Source organism: Schistocerca americana, chromosome 2 (genome assembly GCF_021461395.2).
Source record: "Schistocerca americana isolate TAMUIC-IGC-003095 chromosome 2, iqSchAmer2.1, whole genome shotgun sequence".
Classification (NCBI taxonomy): Eukaryota; Metazoa; Arthropoda; class Insecta; order Orthoptera; family Acrididae; genus Schistocerca; species Schistocerca americana.
The window spans coordinates 107306461-107329776 of record NC_060120.1 but is presented as its reverse complement, the minus strand read 5'-3'; the positions used below and the strand labels follow the sequence as shown (position 1 = coordinate 107329776).

The 23316-nt window shown below is 45.5% G+C and overlaps 1 protein-coding gene across 1 annotated transcript in view; it reads right to left on the bottom strand.

The window, feature by feature from the left end:
• Positions 1–216: 216 nt before the first annotated feature.
• The window catches only part of LOC124594577 (NADH dehydrogenase [ubiquinone] flavoprotein 1, mitochondrial), a 42164-nt gene continuing 19064 nt past the window's right edge, over positions 217–23316 (bottom strand). The window contains exons 6-9 of the mRNA XM_047132948.1: positions 8410–8640; positions 6606–6838; positions 759–1077; positions 217–673 (exon numbers count right to left, since the gene is read on the bottom strand). Coding sequence (XP_046988904.1) covers positions 590–673; positions 759–1077; positions 6606–6838; positions 8410–8640 — 867 coding nt within the window. The 3' untranslated portion in view covers positions 217–589. The remainder of the gene's footprint in view (positions 674–758; positions 1078–6605; positions 6839–8409; positions 8641–23316) is intronic.

Here is a 23316-nt window from a genome sequence, read left to right as displayed (position 1 = left end):
GGTACTTATTTTCTGAACATGCCTCATAAATAGGATGTATTTTGCTGATTGCAAGGTGAAAATGATATACAACATTTATTTCTTCGCAAAGCAGTGGATGGTGCAATTGAATTCGAAGGAACTGACACAGCTTTGTGTAATCTGATGTTTCTATCACTGACAACACCCTAAACAACAAGTACAATGTATTTAAAATCAATGGGTTGTAAAATAGTCTAAAGAAATATCCCCTGTATTTGTTCACATTAGTCTGCATAACACTCATATGGGAAAAGACAATGAACATAGCTTTGTTCTTGAGAGATTTGGGCCTACTAACTTATATTTAACGATACAGTTACAACAGTCCTATAAACAAATGACTTGAGAACTTACATGCTACTTGCTGCCAAGCAGTTCACACAAAAATTCACCACTATTTTGTGACGATTTTATATTTTACACAATAAAACACGAAAGAGCATTTTTTACAAGACAGGAATAAATTAACTGTGTGCTTCATTCATTCCAAGCATAGTCTCAACACTATACTACACACAATAAACGTCAGCATCCTGGAGAATAGTTAATTTGTGCTGACAATAAATAGTTAGTTACTTGCAGCAGCAGGTTGTTGTTCCTTGAACTTCTTCATTCTAGATTCTAACTCTGGTCGGAAATGTCTAATCAAGCCCTAAAATGAAATAAACATATTACTTTGATATTTCATATAAGCTATGTAACCATATAATCATTATAGATGTATTTGTTATGTTTACCTGCACTGGCCAAGCTGCACCATCACCCAAGGCACAGATTGTATGACCTTCAATTTGCTTACTCAGTTCCCAAAGCATGTCAATTTCACCAGGTTCAGCATTACCAGTTATGAACCTATGTATTATTTTATTCATCCAGTTAATACCTTCTCTGCATGGAGTACACTGCCCACAAGATTCATGTTTGTAAAACTCTATCAATCTTGCAATTGCTTTAACGATGTCTGTCTGTTTATTCATTACAATTATAGCTGCTGTGCCTAAACTGGTCTGACAGGCAACTAGCCCATCAAAATCCATAATGGCCTCTTCACAAACACTGAAAAAGGCAACAAACAAATATTAATTCCAGCATTATAATAAATACATAATTTTACAAGAAACTATGAATAGCCAAGAAACTACAAATTGTGTGTGTGTGTGTGTGTGTGTGTGTGTGTGTGTGTGTGTGTGTAAAACCTTCACCAGTACCACTTCCATGGGGAAAAACTAAGTGACAGAAAAACAATTGAAGTAATGGTGGTGGTGGTGGTTAGTGTTTAACGTCCCGTCGACAACGAGGTCATTAGAGACGGAGCGCAAGCTCGGGTTAGGGAAGGATTGGGAAGGAAATCGGCCGTGCCCTTTCAAAGGAACCATCCCGGCATTTGCCTGAAACGATTTAGGGAAATCACGGAAAACCTAAATCAGGATGGCCGGAGACGGGATTGAACCGTCGTCCTCCCGAATGCGAGTCCAGTGTGCTAACCACTGCGCCACCTCGTTCGGTTTGAAGTAATGAATCAAACACAAAAATGCTAGGGCAATAAATGATTAGAGATACAAACTAAAAGGATGAAAAAGTTTTGGAAAAATAAGAATAAGTACACTAAAGCTACTAATCGTTCTATGTGCTCATTATAGGACTAAAGAAATATAGATGTTATGCAACAATAAACTGCCTCAATTATGCAGACTAGCTAATGTTATTGAAGGCCAAAACAGACTACTATTGACATAGGTCGTCATCCTTTCTCATAAACTGATAAACAGCAAATAGCAAGAGGTACTGAGTTTCCTGGATGAAATGTACACAAAATTCTAATTCTTAAAATTATGGCACAACATTGGTGGCCAGCACATATCGTCAAGAGAGATAACAACACTGCCAATAGACACATATGAAAGACATTTCTATTTACAAAACAAGCACATAAACTAAAAAGAAAGTGCAGGTTACTCGTATTTAATCTTTTACTATTTGTCCCTCTCTCTTCCCCAATTAAGGAACTACTTGTTCCATAAGCTAGGATGGTGTATGCACTTTTAAGTGTGTGTAATGGCAGTACACATATCTGTGCTGAAAGTAAATAATGGCCAGCAATTCTCTCATACAATTTTAAAGCTTTCTCGGGAGAATATTTCCTTTTGATAAGTTTTGCCACTTAAATTGGCCTACCTACACTATAAGTTCCACACGTATCTCCCATTGTCAGAAGATCTTGCAAATCAGCTATCATTTGAATAAAATTATTAGGCCATCCTTCCTGTTCACTAATGAGGTAGCTATGGGACACACGTAAAAAAATAGAGATTTTATACAGAAATAACATTTAAGCTCTCTAACTGGAAGATGGATGAAGGATACAAACAACAGTAATTATTTTGATCAGCCAAGAGATCTACTTCTGACAATTCACTACTCTCTCAAGTTCCACTATTAGATGTAAAATTACCATCTTCAATATTAAAATGGAATGAGGCTCTTGCTGTGTGCCTGTGTGTGTATGGTGTAAGAAAAGTGGGGCTGGGGGTGAAGGTTTCACAGCACATCAACCAGAATACGTTTTAAAAAATTACACAGTACATTCTTGGCTGCAAAATATTATACGGAAAGAACCTGAAAATTAGCAGGCTGCTGACAACTTTGTTAAGTTATTTTTCAATTTGATTACATAAAAGTTTAATCTTGTCAGATTTCAAAAAAAAAAATAATGATGTACCATGATAAATCAATCTCCAATATGTACTGTCTCTCTAACAAAAACTACAAATTCACACACAAATATTAAGCTTTCGGAAACCACGATTGCTTCATCAGGAAAGAGGGAAGGAGAGGGAAAGACAAGGATGTGTGTTTTAAGGGAGAGGGTAAGGAGTCATTCCAATCCCGGGAGCAGAAAGACTTACCTTAGGGGGAAAAAGGGACAGGTATACACTTGCTCGCACGCACGCACGCACACACACACATCCATCCGCACATATACAGACACAAGCAGACATGTGTAAAGGCAAAGAGTTTGGGCAGAGAAGTCAGTGGAGGCGGAAGTACAGAGGCAAAGATGTTGTTGAATAACAAGTGATGTACGAGGGGCGGCAACTTGAAATTAGCGGAGGTTGAGGCCAGGTGGGTAACGGGAAGAGAGGATATATTGTAGGGCAAGTTCCCATCTCTGGAGTTCTGATAGGTTGGTGTCAGTGGGAAGTACCTTCACTTTGAGTCCAGATCCCAAAGTTTGGTACAGATTTATTGATGACATCTTCATGATCTGGACTCAAAGTGAAGAAGAACTCAAGAATTTCCTCTCCAACCTCAACTCCTTTGGTTCCATCAGATTCACCTGGTCCTATTCCAAATCCCATGCCACTTTCCTCGACATTGACCTCCACCTGTCCAATGGCCAGCTTCACACATCCGTTCACATCAAACCCACCAACAAGCAACAGTACCTCCCTTATGACAGCTGCCACCCATTCCATATCAAACAGTCCCTTCCCTACAGCTTAGGTCTTCGTGGCAAACGAATCTGCTCCAATCCCGAATCCCTGAACCATTACACCAACAACCTGAAAACAGCTTTCGCATCCTGCAACTACCCTCCCAGCCTGGTACAGAAGCAAATAACCAGAGACACTTCCTCATCCCCTCAAACCCAGAACCTCCCACAGAAGAACCCCAAAAGTGACCCCACTTGTGACAGGATACTTTCCGGGACTGTATCAGACTCTGAATGTGGCTCTCCAGCAGGGATAAGACTTCCTCAAATCCTGCCCTGAAATGAGATCCACCCTTTACGAAATCCTCTCCACTCCAGCAAGAGTGTCTTTCCGCCGTCCACCTAACCTTCGTAACCTCTTGGTTCATCCCTATGAAATCCCCAAACCACCTTCCCTACCCTCTGGCTCCTACCCTTGTAACCGCCTCCGGTGTAAAACCTGTCCCACGCACCCTCCCACCACCACCTACTCCAGTCCTGTAACCCGGAAGGTGTACACGATCAAAGGCAGAGCCATGTGTGAAAGCACCCACGTGATTTACCAACTGACCTGCCTACACTGTGAAGCCTTCTATGTGGGAATGACCAGCAACAAACTGTCCATTCGCATGAACGGACACAGGCAGGCAGTGTTTGTTGGTAATGAGGATCACCCTGCGGCTAAACATGCCTCGGTGCACGGCCAGCACATCTTGGCACAGCGTTACACCGTCCGGGTTATCTGGATACTTCCCACTAACACCAACCTATCAGAACTCCGGAGATGGGAACTTGCCCTTCAATATATCCTCTCTTCCCGTTACCCACCTGGCCTCAACCTCCGCTAATTTCAAGTTGCCGCCCCTCGTACATCACTTGTCACTGAACAACATCTTTGCCTCTGTACTTCCGCCTCGACTGACATCTCTGCCAAAACTCTTTGCCTTTACACATGTCTGCTTGTGTCTGTACATGTGCGGATGGCGCGTGCGCACGCGCATTACATTCAAAAACTACAAATTTATAGATATGAATCCCGTGTCAATTTTGGTGGTTAAGGTACCTGCAAAAAGGTCACATTTTGTGGTTTCCATATTTGGAAACAATCTGAAGAAAACTACCACCTACAGTGTGATCTGGCACTTAACCTACTTTTACTACTGGATAACTTTTCTTAGTGGGCAGTGACCATATCAATGATTCAATTTTTTTATTTTTTTAATATGAACAATAAAATTCCTCAGGATGTTTGTCCATATGATGCAACATACTCTAACTTGTATTTTCAATATTAAATTATGTCAATGTCACATATTTGCTCAGAATTTCTTGACAATGCTTTGTACTTCACAAAGTAGGTCTGCTGATGCATTATTCAACTGTTAGGTACACTGAAATCTTTTATTTTACATATAGTATCATTTTACCTACGAACTACCTCCTTAAGTTTATCATTTTTACTACTCAATTTCCTCAAATTGAAAGTGTTTTTGGCACTGAACAAGCACTATCATTAAAAAAAGCACTGCTGTTAAAAAGAGAATAGCCTTTGTAATTAATATTATGCAATAACCGAGTTATTTCTTGAAGTATGTTACACAATTATGGAAAATTAAATTACACCTACAGAAGAAAGCACATATTCAATGTGAAAAACAAATGAAACAGACTGCAATATTGTTTAGAGATAGATATTTTAACCTTATTCGTCCAAAACAATATCACCAACAGGCAAAATAAAACTTTTACCAACAGTTATGCTTCAGGTTATAAACTCAAATAAAATGTTAATTTCAGTTTTCAATAGGGCGAATGAAGGTACGTTTCAACTGCCATGATAACGCTGCATGTTAAGATACTGCTTCCAGGTTTCAGGAACATGCACTGTCCCCGGATTGAATCTGCCCAGTGGATTAATGACAAGGGCCAATGCGCTGGCCAGTCTGGATATTGTTTTCAGGCTTGCTGACTCCATGGGTGGTGATGATGATGATGAGTCGGGTGGAGAGAACGCTCGACATCACTGTCACCAGTGCGCTGACGAAAAATCAACATGAAATCTTATGGATGGGAACGAAGGCTGTCCCCACATGCAGAGCAATTTATATAACGTACTAAAGTCTGCCGCCCTTCCCCACCAGTTTAGGGATGAGGCCTGATAGTTCACAAAATTTCACCACTCTGTTAACACTGGTATCGGCATCTGCGAGGACAGTGTGCAGATCTCCAGCGAGACGAAGGGCTGCCCTATTGTCAATATAAAGGACACACGTAGCCACAATATGCTGAACTGACAACAGCACGCCACAAACTTCACAGAAAGGTGGATCCTATCCCCAGAGGAGGAAGCTGTGTGTGAAAGGGCTATGCCCGATATGCAGTCTGATAAGCAAAACCCCCTTCCCAGCAGCGAGGCTGACACTAAGTCCGCCAAGCTTTTGTGGTCGGTTTGAGTGACCGCAGTCTGTTGTCCGACACCTGCAACCATTCAGTCTCCCACTGACACATGATGCATCTGTCAGAAAATGAGATAATGGCGTGCAATGGGATGGAACATTGATGGACAGCACCATCCCAACATGCTTCCTTGGCAGCTTTTATCAACCATGTCGTTGCCCTGTACTCCAACGTGGCCAGGTACCCAGCAAAAGATCACATCCTTGCCACGGCGTTGGAGCCGCTGAATCAGCGGGTCTACCGGATACATTTGGTGAAGCGGACTCCATGGAGATATGGTCATGAAAAAGAAGAGAAAGAAGAATAATGAAGGTAGGTTTTGATAAAGAATGTTCACAAAGTGCAAATTAAAAGTCGTGCTACATGAGATTTCTCTCTTACATGGCACATCTGAATATGAAACAAATTAGTCCTAGTTGAAAACAGCAAGAACTCAGCAAATACATGGCCAGTCTTAATTTGGAAGATTACAAACAGCTACTGAGCTCATAAATGGCAACGCCAACTGATTGTTATTTTCCAGCCTTCATTAACACTAGAAAATATGACAAAGAAATGTGAGGATTCAGCGAGTAAATTGGATTTCTGTCAGAATAAAATGAAGATTATAAGGTGCATTAATTATGAAAGATACTTAGTTATACAATGCACTTACTGTTTTGGAATGAGAGGTGTAGAAGAGCCTCCGGGTATAATAGCTAATAAATTATCCCATCCACCTGTGACACCACCTGCATGTATTTCAATAAGCTCCTTCAAAGGAATGGACATCTCCTCCTCAACTGTGCATGGATTACATACATGACCCGAGATGTTGAAGAGCTTTGTTCCAGAATTTCTGGGTCTGCCAAAACTAGCAAACCATGACCCTCCTCTTCTACAAATGGTCTGAAAACAAATGAAAATTTATTAAATCCATAGATTCAACAAAACTGAATATATTTCTCCTCTGTAGTGAGAAGTTTTAATTAAAATGGGTGCACTAATCTATTGTTCTGTAATGTGACAACCATATACGGGCATATTAGTGAGAGCCTCAGCAGTGAACTGCAGCGGCACTGATGGTGGGGGAACATAGAATATTGTCACTGTAACAATTCAGCAAGTCCAACAAGAATGTTGTGAGGCAGGTTAGCTTGCTGGAACAGTGAAATCAGGAGTACTGCACCGACTAGTGCAGCAAGGGGCAACGCAGATTTCCACAGACAGTGGCAGTAGTGTTTTAAGATACTTAACTGGTAGTGGTGCATATGTACAACAAGCACGCTGCTGCCAACTATAATACTGGTCAGTTCTGTGATAGAATTGTTGCGAGTCTCCCAGAGAAACCAGCACAATATGGCTACGCTGGATGAAGACCTACATGGATCTGCCAGCAGAGGTCACTGGTTCGAGGCCACGGCAGGCCAACAGCTCTGTGCACTAAGTTTCTCCCTAGACTTGGTGCCATGGTGCAGCTGGTCTCACCAGGTCATCTCCAACAGCAAGGGTGACTTCTGCCCAAAGGGCGGCAGGTCACTTCCTATTTGCACCTGCCAAAATCCTCCACATCTGACAGTGTCTCAACGCAGTGGGCAACCCCACCGTGATGCCACTGAACGGTGCCAGGGGCTGCTGCAGCCAGCTTACGTAACGAGGTTGTGCCAGCAATGCGAAGTGTGCAGGCAGCCAGCCCAGCAGAATTCAGTGGCCAGCTGGCCACTGACCCAGAGTTTCAAGAAGGCAAATGTATTCCCAAAATTTCATTAATCTACATTAATTATTTCGGACTTTTTTTTTTCTTCAGATTACAACATTAGATGAAACCAGAGCCAGTTTAACACATAAGTGACACACAATGGCTACCTGCAACATCAAGGCGAGGGGGAGCTGGAGGAGCCCCAGTAAAAAATTTATATACTGGATGTATCTTCATCATTAGTAGTGAAAACTGATGCAGGTGAAAATATACAAGGGATCAGTGTGTGAGAGGACATCAAATAGAATGTCACTTTGTGTGGAAACATGTTCTCTAACTGGCCCTGGACAAGACCAAAGCTCAGCTCAAAATTTTTGGTGTGTTTCTAAGGCGAACCAAACCAAAGGGTGGCAGCTTTGTGACTACAAAGATGTCATTTTTGAACAATCTGTTTAGAATTCAGAACAAGTTGGGCTGTACACATTCCAACAGTAGCTGACTGTTCTATTCATGTGGATTAGTATACTGAGAGTTATTGATTTTAACCTCTTTTTTTTTTTTCTTTGTCACTTCATTGACACGTAATGTTTACATATATATTGAAACACATAATATCCTTAACATTAAAAATACGTAGAAGGATTGAATCATTAATTCAGTTTTACACCAACTTGGAATCTGTAAGTTATTTTTAAAAATATCTAAGTTTCCCTACTTCACCAAACTGAGGTTACATTCAAAGGATAGAATAATTGGATGCATGAAATTCTGTTTTACGTACCGGAGCAACAGCCACAGTCTCAACATTTGCAACAGTTGTAGGGCAGCCAAACACTCCAACATCGGCTGGAAATGGTGGTTTCAGCCTTGGCTTCCCCTGCTTTCCTTCCAGTGATTCAATAAGTGCAGTTTCTTCACCACAAATGTAAGCACCAGCTCCACGATGCATGAATACATCAAAGTCATAGCCTGAACCACAGGCATTCTTTCCAAGGAGGCCTGCCTGGTATGCCTGGAAGAAAAGGTCCGATTATTACTATACAGCCAAATAAAGTGTGTAATATAAGGAACAATTTTAGACTAATAAGATATTATTACTTTTATTACCTAAAAATGAAAACACTCAAAATCTGAATCAAACCACTTAGGTTTTTACAGGGTACAGCAGAGTGCCTCCCACATATTCAACACAGATAAACATAATTTACAAAAAGTACGTGTAACAAGTTCTTTACTACCTTGATTCTCAAATGATGATGTCCATATGATGGCCATCAGGGTCAAAATACATTACAAATCATTGTACGAAGTTCTGCACAGCTCTTTTCAGGAAATAACTAAAGCCCTTGATACAACTCGCCAACAGAAACCTAGACCTCGGGAAATGCTACAGATTAGGCTGTCGTCACTGGAGCACAGACAAAGCCAATCTCTGGAACCTAGGGAGCAGACAAAGTACTCTCATACTCCCACTTGCCATGCCTGGTTAAATAATGGGCTTTGGTGTGAAGACATTTAAAGGTAATAAGATCAATGGAGGATGTGTGCCGCCAGGGCGCAACTACAATCACAGATGGTGGTGACAATGGAACTGGCTGGCGGTGAACAGAACCCATTGAGGGTGGAACAGTAATGCTGACAGTGTGAATTATCTTCTCAGACAGATCACGAATGACTTCATCAATCTGACAATGAAAGTGTAAACATGACCTAGCTGGTATACAGAGGCCACTGAAGGTGTAAACACAACCTAGGAGGTATATAGAGGCCAATCAGCACAATGGAAAAGACCAACAGGGTAACCTGGCCGTCAGGAGTGGGAAGGGGAGAATTAATGGGAAATGGTTTATTGCAGGGGTCACTGTGTGGCAACCAATGTATGGTAGAAGAAGGGGAGGGCAAGGGAGGGAAAGATCAAAGGTACAGGAAGTGCCATATGTAGCACTAAAATGAGTAGGTGAACCATCATTAAAAAGGCACAGGTCATGGTCCACAAAAATTTATAAATGAGGAGCCCCTGACTATACGAGGAAGCACTGCCCCACGAAGGATGATGCGGATTAAAATCCCCAAGGAGGAGGAAAGGAGGGGGGAGTTGCTGAAGGAGGGCAGTCAGGGCTGCAAGTGTTGCTGGCCAGTCAGGGGGGGGGGGGGGGGGGGGGGGGAAGAGAGATTGCAAACCGTGACCACAGAGTCCAAGTGGAGCCAAAAGGCAACTGCTTCCAATACGGTACAAAAGGAGATTCATGTATTAACAACATCTGTATGAACCAGCATGGAAATGCCACTGGAAGCCCTGAAAGGGTTATAAATAAGATATCAAGACTCCGATTGCAAGGGGGAGAGGGCACCTCCAGGAGCACGGGGAGGGGCCATGGCTTGTCCTGTTTCTTCCTTTCTTTCATAGGACAAGGAGGGAAGGGTATGGAGGGAGAGCGGGATTCTGCACGATATAGAACTAAGAGAGAGATTGGGCGACCTTGAGGCGAACTGCGGACCTTGGGGCGAATTGCAGCAGCAGGCCTCTGGCCTGGAAGAAGCCAAGAGGAGTGGTCGCAGGAGTGGCAACGGCACCCAGAATGGAAGGTGAGGGGACTACTGGGGAGGCGGAGAGGGGGCTGTGCTGGGGTAAGGAGGAGGGAGAACGTATGTAACAGAACCAAATTTAGATGTCCTCCACATGGGGTGTAGTCGGTCATATTTCTGATGGGCCTCAGTGTCAGATAAATGATTGAGGGACTTACTCCTGTATCTTCTTTTCCTTCTTATAAATTGGACCATCTGGCAAGCATGGAAAGTGAAAGTTGTGATAATTAACGTACTAAGGTGGCAGAACACATGGGCTCCCCTCATGGAGAGGGCGTCCACATTTGCTGCGTAGATGGTCTCCTGTACAGTGGGAAGATACGCCAGAAACACAAGTACTGAAAACATAGCATGTCTGGTAGGGCGTATGGTGTCATGTTATGCCAATAAAAATAACCTTTACTTTCTCCTAGAGGGTATTACCCTCAAATGCCAGAATAAAGGTGCTTGTATCTGTGTGATTGTCCTTATGACATTTCTGAACACGACAAACAAAATAAACGGCCCATCATTCCAGAATGGTCCAGAGTTCCTCTTCAGTTTGGAGGATGAGGACCCTATGAAAAATTATTCCCTGAACTATATTCAAAGACTGGTGAGGAGTAATGGACACCAGGATGCCACCAAGATGGTCTCAAGCACAAAGGGCTGCAGATTGGTTGGCAGAAGTAGTTTTGATCAACAGCAAATCTGATGGTACCTTACTGAGAGACTCCATTTCGCCAAACTTATCCTTGATATTTTACACAAAAAATAATGGCTTGGTGGCAGTGTTTCACCCAAAGCTGGTAACATTGGCCCTCCTCCAAGGGTGTAGCCAGGGAATTGAAGGCCGTAGGGTCATAAACAGCAGCATCAAATGATCCATTACCAACCAAAGAGATGGCTGTACAGAAGGATGGCCAGTTTTTTGGTGCTTAATACGTTTCATATGCAAAGATTCCGTCCTGATACCACCCACTCTGATCAGGAGCTCTTGTCATGGGTGCCAGCCAGCCACAGCAAGGGTTGTCAGGCATGGCTGTCGTCGTTGGGAGTTCCAATGTCAAGCAACCGCTCCTAGACATACAATGGGACGTAACAGCTCACATATCGGAAGGATGATCTGTTTGTTATCAGGGAGCTCAACCAGATGGGTACATAACAGCCCCAACACACAGACTAGCTATAAGTGCTGGCAACTAGCAGGATGGAGTGGGGAGCTATGGCAGGGAAAGAAGAGGAGGGGAGGGGAGGGGAGGGGAGGGGAGGAGAAAGAGGAATTGACATCATTGATGCTAGGGCACGAGTTCTTCCCCAAATGGCTCACATGGCAGCACAGTTGGCTGGAAAAACACCCGGCCCATGCCTCGGATACCTTGCATAATTACTTCTCCCTCAAGCACTGCCTTTCTGCATTTGACGGGGTTCTTTTGTTAGCTATGGAGGATGCTGCTTCCCAGGTTGTGAGTCCCGCTTCCTTATGCCGTAATGCACAGCGGCTTCTGTATATTGGTCATTAGTGGACCTCTTGCAACAAAGCTTTGGCCCACCAGCATATATATTGGCTAGGCATAGCTGGGAACACGATGCGGCTTATCGCCACTTGCACTAATTGTGTTCAGCAATGGGCAGCGCTCTCTCTCTCTCTCTCTCTCTCTCTCTCTCTCTCTACTTCTTTTTGCTTTCGCCTGGCCGATGCTGCAGTACCCATGGGAGTGTCTACGCGTCGATTTTGATGGACCCTTCCTAAATCAGTATTGGCTCATTGTGGTGGACGCCTATTCAAAGTTCCCTGTGTGGCGCATTGCCTGTCCATGTCCAGGGCAGACACTATTTCGGCACTATCTAAGATTTTTGGTTATCAATAACAGCCCCCAGATTGTTTCTCGAGAATTTTCATCTTTTTGTCAGGCTAGTGGTGTTTGCCATCTCACAGCTTCCCCGTTTCATCCTCAACTCAATGTTGAGCCCGAACACATGGTTCCGATGTTTAAAACTCAAATGTGGAAGTATGTATCTGTCAGGTCTCCTGAAACCCCTTTATGTTTCATTCCGTTGGACGACAAGAGATGGGTGGAGCTGCTACATGGACACCAACCACAGGCATTCCTTCACCTGCTGCATCTGATGTTGCGCCCACCACGTCGATGACTACACAACAGTTTTTTTCCGGGTGCACCTATGTTTGGGCTCATGGTTTTGGCCGCCAGCTGAACCTGGTTCCTGCTGTTATCAAGCGTCGCCGGTTGGTTGGTTTAAGGATTAAAGGGACCAAACTGCAGAGGTAATCGGTCCCTTTTTCCAAAATACTAAAAATACCCACAGAGAATAAAAAATGTTCAACAGAATAGGAGACAGACGACACAGAACAAAAGAAACATAGACAAGGACCAGACAAAACGAAATAAAATCACATGGAGTGTGACGGTGGTTGGCCGACCATAGGAACAAAAGCTAACCAGCTGAACCTGGTTCCTGCTGTTATCAAGCGTCGCCGGTTGGTTGGTTTAAGGATTAAAGGGACCAAACTGCAGAGGTAATCGGTCCCTTTTTCCAAAATACTAAAAATACCCACAGAGAATAAAAAATGTTCAACAGAATAGGAGACAGACGACACAGAACAAAAGAAACATAGACAAGGACCAGACAAAACGAAATAAAATCACATGGAGTGGGACGGTGGTTGGCCGACCATAGGAACAAAAAAAAAAAAAAAAAAAAAAAAAAAAAAAAAAAAAAAAAAAAAATGGAAAAGCTAACCACCGAAAACACATTAAAAACTTAGTTTAAAACCGTAGGCCAAAGGCCAGAATCAACACAAAACAATAAAATAAAACAGAAACACTCAGATTAAAGAATAAAAACTCCCTGCCCTAATAAAACGTAAAACTAAGGCAGCCATAGCAGGGTCATCAGATGAAACGGCAGGGAGCGTATCAGGCAGCGCAAATGTCTGCCTGACCACAGCTAAAAGGGGGGCAGGCCAACAGAATGTGGGCCACTGTCAAAGCCGGCCCGCAGCGACATACAGGAGGGTCCTCCCGGCGCAGTAAATAACTGTGTGTTAGCCGGGAGTGGCCAATGCGGAGCCGACAAAGGACGACTGAGTCCCTGCGGTTGGCTCGCATGGATGACCGCCACACAGTCGTCGTCTCCTTAATGGTGCGGAGTTTATTGGGTGTGCAAAAACTTTTCGGCGGAGGACTGCCCGCAAATCAGTCTCTGGGAGGCCAACATCCAGAGATGGTTTACACGTGGCCTCTTTCGCCAGGCGGTCAACATGTTCATTGCCCAGGGTACCGACATGACCGGGGGTCCACACAAAGACCACAGAGCGGCCGCAACGCGCAAGAGTATGCAGGGACTCATGGATAGCCATCACCAGACGAGAACGAGAAAAACACTGGTCGAGAGCTCGTAAACCGCTCAGGGAATCGCTACAGATCACGAAGGACTCACCTGAGCAGGAGCGGATATACTCTAGGGCTCGAAAGATGGTGACTAGCTCAGCAGTGTAAACGCTGCAGCCAGCCGCCAAGGACCGTTCTTCGGAACGGTCCCCTAGAGTTAGCGCATACCCGACATGACCAGCAACCATCGAACCGTCAGTGTAAACAATTCCAGAGCCCTGATACGTGGCCAGGATGGAATAAAAGCGGCGGCGGAACGCCTCTGGAGGGACCGAGTCCTTCGAGCCCTGTGCCAAGTCGAGCCGAAGGCAAGGGCGAGGAACACACCACGGGGGTGTACGTAGAGACGCCTGGAAAGAGGGTGGAACAGGGAAAAACCCAAGCCCGCAGAGAAGCTCCTTGACGCGTACTGCGATCGGACAACCCGACCGGGGCCGACGGTCCGGCAGATGGACGACCGACTGCGGGAACAGGACACGGTAATTTGGATGCCCGGGCAAGCTAAAAACATGGGCAGCATAAGCAGCCAGTAATTGTTGGCGTCGCACCCGCAGTGGAGGGACACCGCCTCAACAAGGATGCTGTCCACAGGGCTGGTGCGGAAGGCACCAGTGGCAAGTCGGATCCCGCTGTGTAGTATTGGGTCCAGCACCCGCAACGCAGAGGGGGATGCTGAGCCATAAGCCAGGCTCCCATAATCCAGACGGGATTGGATTAACGCCTGGTAGAGCCGCAACAGGGTAAATCGGTCGGCGCCCCAGCGGGTGTGGCTCAAGCATCTCAGAGCATTTAGATGCCGCCAACACGCCTGTTTAAGCTGCCGGATATGAGGCAGCCAAGTCAACCTGGCATCGAAAACCACCCCCAAAAACCTGTGTGATTCCACCACTGAAAGAAGTTCGCCGGCAAGATAAAGCCGCGGCTCCGGGTGGACAGTGCGTCGCCGGCAGAAATGCATTACGCAGGTCTTGGCTGCCGAAAACTGGAACCCATGAGCTACAGCCCAAGACTGCGCCTTGCGGATAGCACCCTGTAGCTGACGTTCAACAGCTGCAATGCCAGTAGAGCTGTAATAAAGGCAGAAGTCGTCAGCATACAGGGAAGCAGAGACAGAATTTCCCACGGCCGCAGCGAGCCCGTTAATGGCTATTAAAAACAGGCAGACACTTAAAACAGAACCCTGTTGCACACCGTTCTCCTGGACGTGGGTGGAACTATATGAGGCTGCGACTTGCACGCGGAAGGTACGATACGACAGAAAATTTCTGATAAAGATCGGCAGAGGGCCCCGAAGACCCCATCCATGAAGCGTAGAAAGGATGTGATCAGGCCATGTCATATCGTACGCCTTCCGCATGTCAAAAAAGACAGCGACCAGGTGCTGACGGCGGGCAAAGGCAGTACGGATGGCCGACTCCAGGCTCACCAGATTGTCGGCGGCGGAGCGGCCTTTACGGAACCCACCCTGAGATGGAGCCAGAAGGCCCCCGAGACTCCAGTATCCAAGTCAAGCGCTGGCTCACCATCCGTTCGAGAAGCTTGCAAAGAACGTTGGTGAGGCTAATGGGGCCGTAGCTGTCCACCTCCAAAGGGTTCTTGCCTGGTTTCAGAATGGGGATAACGATACTTGCCCGCCACTGCGACGGAAACTCACCCTCGACCCAAATACGGTTGTAAAGGTCGAGGAGCCGTCGGTGGCAGTCCACTGAGAGGTGTTTCAGCATCTGGCAGTGGATGCTATCTGGTCCAGACCTGCAATGGAGTGACATGGAAGTCAATGGTGGACATGTGCCGCTCCCAGCACACCTGCTTGCTTTGGCGGATAAGGCGGCGGGCCCGCGCACGCACCCGTTTGAAGGTCATCAGGTGTTCAATGCAGAGATGTCGCTTGTGACGCTGTAGCGCCCGCCGGCGATCTGTAATCGCTGCAGCGATCTCAGGCGACCACCAAGGCACAGTCCGCCGCAGAGGGGACCCAGAGGAGCGGGGAATGGCAGATTCGGCAGCAGTAACGATGCCGGTGGTGACCGATTGAACCACCGCATCAATGTCGTCATTAGAGAGAGGCTCAAGAGCGGCAGTGGAGGAGAACAAGTCCCAGTCAGCCTTATTCATAGCCCATCTGCTAGGGCGCCCAGAAGAGTGACGCTGTGGTAGTGACAGAAAGATCGGAAAGTGGTCACTACCACACAGGTCGTCATGCACACTCCATTGGACAGACGGTAAGAGGCTAGGGCTACAGATTGAAAGGTCAATGGCGGAGTATGTGCCATGCGCCACACTGAAGTGTGTGAAGGCACCATCATTTAAAATCGAGAGATCGAGCAACGACAATAAATGCTCAACGATGGCGCCTCGACCTGTTGCCACTGACCCACCCCACAGAGGGTTATGGGCGTTGAAGTCGCCCAATAGCAAGAAAGGTGGCGGCAATTGGGCTATCAGCGCAGCCAGGATATGCTGCGAGACATCACCATCCGGTGGAAGGTAAAGACTGCAGACGGTAACAGCCTGTGGCGTCCACACCCGAACAGCGACAGCCTCTAAAGGTGTTTGGAGAGGGACAGACTCTCTGTGCAGAGCATGAAGGACATAGAGGCAGACGCCACCCGACACCCTTTCATATGCTGCCCGGTTCTTATAATAACCCCGATAGCCACGGAGGGCGGGGGTTCGCATTGCTGGAAACCAAGTTTCCTGAAGAGCAATGCAGAAGAAAGGGCGAAGGCTGATAAGTTGTTGGAGCTCAGCTAGATGGTGGAAAAAACCGCCGCAGTTCCACTGGAGGATGATATTGTCCATGGCTGAGAAAGGCGTGAAACGACTGGGAAGGCAATTTACGCCGCTTGTTCACTCACTGCCACCGATTCAGTACCCGTACGAGAGGCATCCATGGCGTCTGAGGGACCAGCGAGATCAAGGTCCTCAGCGGACGCCAGAATCTCGACTTCATCCTCAGACACAGAGCGCGAAAGGTGCGGTGGGGTTGGTGCTACCGCAAGTTCTTTGGCCTTAGAGGTCTTTCTCTTGGACTTCTCTCGCTGAACCTTGGGTTTCACCGGCTGGGAAGGCTTCACCGATTCAGTCTCCAGGACAGAGGAGGATCGTGAAGCCCTACGCCCGGCCGTTGGTGAGGACTTATGCCACTGGCGGCCGTCATCCTTCCCGCTGGTGGAACCATGGGAAGGGAGGGTCCCAAGGGAACTCTTACGGGCGAGAGTAGCCGAAGAAGTTAGACGCTTCTCCGGCTGAGAAGCGGGGACGGACGTCCCCGACGGGTGGGAGGAGGTTGCTCCTGAGGTAGGTGGTGCAGGAGCAACCGGTTGGGTAGAGCCCCCCACGGGCAAGGGGGCAGGAGGAGTCTTACTGCTGGCTGGAAGTCTCGAAACTGATGGGGCTAGCACAGTTGTTGTAGCAGCTGCATAAGAAGATGTCATTCTCACGGGATGGAGTCTGTCATATTTCCTTTTGGCCTCAGTATAGGTCAGCCGGTCCAGGGTCTTATATTCCATGATTCTGCGCTCTTTCTGAAAGACGTTGCAGTCAGGCGAGCAAGGGGAATGATGCTCTCCGCAGTTGACGCAGATGGGAGGCGGGGCACATGGAGTATCGGGATGAGATGGGCGTCCGCAATCTCGACATGTGAGGCTGGAAGTGCAGCGGGAAGACATATGGCCGAACTTCCAGCACTTGAAGCACCGCATCGGGGGAGGGATATAGGGCTTGACGTCACATCAGTAGACCATCACCTTGACCTTTTCCGGTAACGTATCACCCTCGAAGGCCAAGATGAAGGCACCGGTAGCAACCTGATTGTCCCTCGGACCCTGATGAACGCGCCGGACGAAATGAACACCTCCACGTTCTAAGTTGGCGCGCAGCTCGTCATCAGACTGCAAAAGGAGGTCCCTATGGAAAATAACACCCTGGACCATATTTAAACTCTTATGTGGTGTAATAGTAACGTTAACATCCCCCAACTTGTCACAAGCAAGTAACCTGCGTGACTGGGCGGAGGATGCCGTTTGTATCAGTACTGACCCAGAGCGCATTTTAGACAAGCCCTCCACCTCCCCAAACTTGTCCTCTAAATGCTCGACGAAGAACTGAGGCTTTGTGGAGAGAAAAGACTCCCCATCAGCTCTCGTGCAAACTAAGAATCGGGGCGAATAACTGTTACCTCCATCCTGAGACTTACGCTCTTCCCACGGCGTGGCCAGGGAGGGGAACGTTTTCGGATCGTACTTCTGAGCATTAAATTGAGCCCGAGAACGCTTAGAGACTGCTGGCGGCTGGCCGCCAGCGAGAGATGATGTACCACACTTCATTGCGGGTCATCCGCCCTGATGCCACCGACTCCGACCAAGGGCCCTCCCCACGGGCGCCACCCAGCCACAGCAAAGGCCACCTGGCAGGATGGCCGTTGCCGGGAGTCCCGATACCCCAGAAGGATAGGCATCTACTCCTTGGCATACGTGGGGAGTTAACGGCGCAGGCATCAGTAGAGCGTTCCCTGCGTTGTCAGGGGACTACAACCAAGAGGGTACATGGCGGCCCCACCACAATGGACTGGCTACCGTGCTGGATCTTAGGTGCAAAAATGTCCAAGGCCGTCGTCGCAGGTAAAAGAAACACTGCAGAGTGCAGCGTGGTAATCGCACCCAGGTATGTATCCTCGCCCAAGAGATCGAAAATGAGCGGGACACCATTGCAACGACGAGAAATCCAGCTAAAGGTGTAATTGCACGACGGATACAGTGCACCATGTAAGGCGCCCTTCCCCAATTGGCTCGCTCTTCGGAATAATTTAGAAAGATGGAGGTCAAACCCAAGAGGGGACCCTCACATAAGGCCGAAACATTTGAGACTCCTTTTAGTCGCCTCTTACGACAGGCAGGAATACCGCGGGCCTATTCTTACCCCCGAACCCGCAGGGGGCAGCGTCGCCGGGGTCGGCACCTGTGTGTCATCTGCACTCCTGACAGGCACACATCCGTTCAGAGCCATGTGCATGCCAATGTTGCATCGAGACCGTGCTGACAGTTATCCGTAGCCAGTGCGAGATGCTGACCCAGCTGGAAAGTGGCCAGGCAAGGGTCAGACCAAAGCTTAGATTTAAAGGTTTATTTTTATTCAAAAGCTCATGCTGGGGCTGAGCAACAGTGGATGCACCTTTACCTAGAAATACCTGCAGTTTCTTAATGGAGGTCGGCTGCGGCGAATTTGCAATTTTATCAACATGGGACACAATGGCTTGACTCCTGTGTGAGAACCCCCAAAACATAGGTACTCAATTGCCGGCTGAAAAAATTGAAACTTGGCAAGATTACACTTGAGACCCGCACACAGCAAAGCTCAGCTGCAGTTGTCCAAGACTAAAGCATTCACTTCTGCAACCATTCCTAGTGTGATGAAGCTATGAGCCTGTCCGGATGAGCATCATCTTCCAGTGACTCGCTCCCCTCAAGGAATTGTTTGCACTATTCCACAACACTTGAATGACTCGGACTATACTCACCGTGCACAGCCTTCACCTGCTGATACATTTGATGGTCTCTAACTCCCTCTGCCGCCAAACATTGAATCACTTCTCGTTGTTCCTGCTTACTCGCTCGCATGTTCAGTGGTGGATGATAACTTGTGTGACCACCACCTCTTCAGCGTGAAGCCACACTGGTGCTATGCAACATCAAAGGGTGCACATGCATCAGCCTCTCTACCAATAGATGGTGCCACCCTACCCGCAGTTACGTGGTGCCACGCACTGACCAGGTTTCATTTGAACGAACTTCATACAATCATCAAATATTTTAGAAGGCAGGTATTTATACAAACATTCTAGATTATACAAATATAAGATATTTAGATCAACTGACACATGGTGTGTCTGTCCATTGTCCATGCTCATTGTACTTTTCGTCCATGATTGGTTAAATTAAAATTATTATCATCATCATCATCATCATCATCATCATCATCATCTTTAACAGTTTCCAGCCCAAGGCTGGATGTGCTACAAACATAAATCTCACTATCTAATCCTGTTTCCCCACCATCTTCCTGTGTTCACTCTGGTCCAGTCCTCAGCTCTCTTTTTAATCACACTCCTCCACATCTTTCAGCCACCTATCTCTTGGTCTCTCTCTTGGTTGTTTCCTTCACATCTCCATTTCATGTATCTTCTTGGGAATCCTCTCATTTTCCGTTCTTTGTCCTGTTCTGCAAGGGTTCCTCTCTCAGTATTTCCCTTACCCTTTTATTCCTCATCATATGTCTCCCTGTGTTACTCCTACCCTGCCCCTGACACTTTTCATTTCACATGCTTGTAACCTGCTTACATCCCTTTTCTTCACTACCCATGTTTCAAATACATAGGCCAGTACTGAAATGTAGTATTTTCCATATATAACATTGCTTTTATGTGAAATGTCATTATTCCAAACCAGGCTTTTAACACTTAGCAGGAATGTTTCTGTCCACCTGTCACATTCACCGATTTCTTTCTCATATCTTGCATTTTCCTCTACGACACTTCCCAAGTACTTACCACTTTCCACCTTCTTCAATTGTTCATCTCCAAACCTTATTTCACTATGCCACTGAATGGCCGATCTTTCTTTCCAGTTGTAAACAGGATTTCACATTTGTTTATACTAAATTTCATTCTATACTGTCTCTTAGTTTCTTCCCACATATTCAGCTCTCCCCCGTTTCCCCTAATCATCAAATCATCCAAGAACACCATTGCTTTCATCTTGTCTTCTCTAGTTTTTTTCTGTCACCTTAGTCATTATCTTATCCAATATGACAATAAAGAGGAGATGTGACAAAGCAATGACATGTTTCACACCACTTGTTTGCTGGAACCAATCTGTCCTTTCAATTCACACAACTCAGACTTCCACAGTGTCTCCTCCACTCTGCTTGTTGTCTCTTTTTCCACTCCTTTTCTAGTGCTTCCTTTCTTCTAAAGACGCTGTCAAATGCTTTTCTATACTGAGACAGTCCACTACAAGGTCTTCCCAAAATCCATAATGGTGCTCCTGTAGCAGCCTTACTCTAAATATGAGATCAACAGTTGACTTCCCAGGTCTGAAGCCACACTGTTCCACTCTCAATTTGTTCTCAACCCTTGTTCGGATCCTGCTCTTCAGGATCGTTTCATTTACCTTGGCACAGTGTGGTTTCAGGGTTACTCTCCTGTAGTTTCTATAATCCTTCCTACTCCTCTTCTTGAGTACAGGGACAATTAGTGTCCTCTTCCAATATTCCGGAATCTTCTCATTCCGTACCACCCTCATCACATATACATCCACTTTTATCAACACTTACTGCTGCCTTCACCATTTTGGCACTTTGTCCACACACGTTGCCTTTCCTCCTGTCATCTTGTCCAGTGCCATTTTCCTCCAGAGTTTACTTCTACCTCCTTTATTCTATTACCCTATCTCCCAGTCTGTTTGGATCTAGCAAATTAAAATAATGAAAGAACTGAGCAAGGATATGCATATCTACCAATACAGATAATTTTACTAGAATAATGGTGGTAGAAACTGCAACAAGATATTCAAGGTTTAATTCAGCTAATCGATCTCAGTTTATGAGTGACAGAAGTGAGCAGACTTCACCATTGTCACAAAGTGGTGTTATTTTGGCCAAGATAACGCAAGTCACTAAGGTGCAGGTGAAGCCATGGCTTCTGGAAAGTTTTGAAGGCTGGCAGATGGATACGAACTGTGTTGTAAGCAAAATTATTGTGTAGCTTGCAGCAGCAGAAATCTCTTCTTTCTGAGTGGGTGGACAGGTTCAAGGTTAATATAAACAGTCACAGGTAAAGTAGAACTTGATAAAAGTTACAGACTGTAACAGTTAAGAGAGAGGTAAAGTTCTGGCAGACATCATTCTGCAAGGGTCTCAAGAGTTATCGACAGAACTTATTCTAACATCAAAAACATTATCAGTTCTTAAAGGTAAGGATGCAATGTGATGTGATGTAATCATCGCAGTGGAGAGGATGTGCCATTGTTCGAAGAGAACATGGTTGGAGCCTGGAGCACACGGACATGTTGCGGGAGATTCCTCTGCAGTTATGGCAAAATGTGCTGTGTTCGCACGTATGACATGAGGTATTTACAAGTCAAATCACATAGGAAGGGACTGTTTTGTAATTAGAAGTATTTTTCCTTTGCAACACATTCACAGACTTAAGATAATGAGAGACACTGTATTATTTTGTGTTTGTTGAGATATCGTCTTGGTGGTACATTAGGATGACCCATGTAACAGGTATAGTTTCCAAACAGAGTAGAATGATGGCGAAGTATTATTGTGCATTCGGATGCAAGTAACATTATCTTGCCTACCGGTAGTGTTGGGCTGAGAGGCAAAGTTATGTTCACAAAGACACCGTGATTTCTACTGACGCAGCTGTGACTGTGCAACTGCTGTAATGAATGTGCACCTATGAAATTGGAGGACAACAGATCTCAACATTATATTAAGCTTTTACCAGACTTGTCTGATTTATTTGAAACTGTAACAACCTCCCACAGTATAATTTGCCTAGTACATACATTCTCAGAATTCACAGGCTGGTGTACAATGTGCTGTCAATTGTCCTCTGGCTAAGATCAGACAAGTCTGACAGGTGTGGTCGGTGCAGCTAGACTTCAACAATGGAGAACCACCAAGGTAGGTCAGTTATGCACTACATCCACACACTGTTGTTAAGATTACAGTTTCCTGATACAGGAAGTTTACTTGTGGTTTGTTGTTGCTCAGAGTTTGGACTGTCATTACTTTCCCTCTTAACATACTGACAAGTGTTTCTAACACTGACATGGTAACAAGTCACGTTCATGTAAATTATGGGAGGGATAGCTCACACACTGCTGTAGAATGAGAATAGGTCAACCTGGCAACAAAAAAGGGCGCAAGAAAGCCCTGCTAAGAATGATGCCAGTGATGTAGACTGCAAGAAATTTTTTTTTTTTTTTTTTTGATGAGCATTTCAGGACACTTTGAATGAAACTGGTGGAGAATGGTATGACAAACTGACTAAAGTCTAACTGTGGTTCAAGGACAACAAACAGATAATACCCCAAGGAAGCCAATGATTAAACTAAATTGTATGCCAAAGCCCCAAAGTGAAGTTCACTTACATATGAAAATTACTACCAGTATAAAAGAAAACCAAGACAATCTCAAAATCCCTGCATGTACTATTGTAAATAGAGCTGAGCTGTAAACTGTATAACTCATTCCTGAAATTTTGAAAAATACAGTTACACTGATGGAAATTAATTCAATTGTTCCTGCATGAAGAAATGTATTAATTAGCTCACAGTTTGTAGCTTGATTGCGGTCATTTCTTTGTAAATTTTATATAACAAAGAAAAAGCTCTAAATCTATAACAATTAAAATTTTCCCTGTCAGTTGGCATTCACACACTTTTTACCTGTGTCCTAAAATAGCCTCAATGTGCAACAGGTTGCTTTGGTTCCAATCAGACCATTGTTAAGTTGTAAGATTAACATCATCAAAACACTCCGACAAATTAAAATAAATGTCAAATGCTACATGAAAAAAGAACAGCTCATTAAATACAACAAAATCCTGGTACTGGCTATGGAACTGTCACTTTCTGTAAATGTCGATTGTAACAAACTGACCTTGTTAATCACGGCTATAACACACACTACTGTGAGTG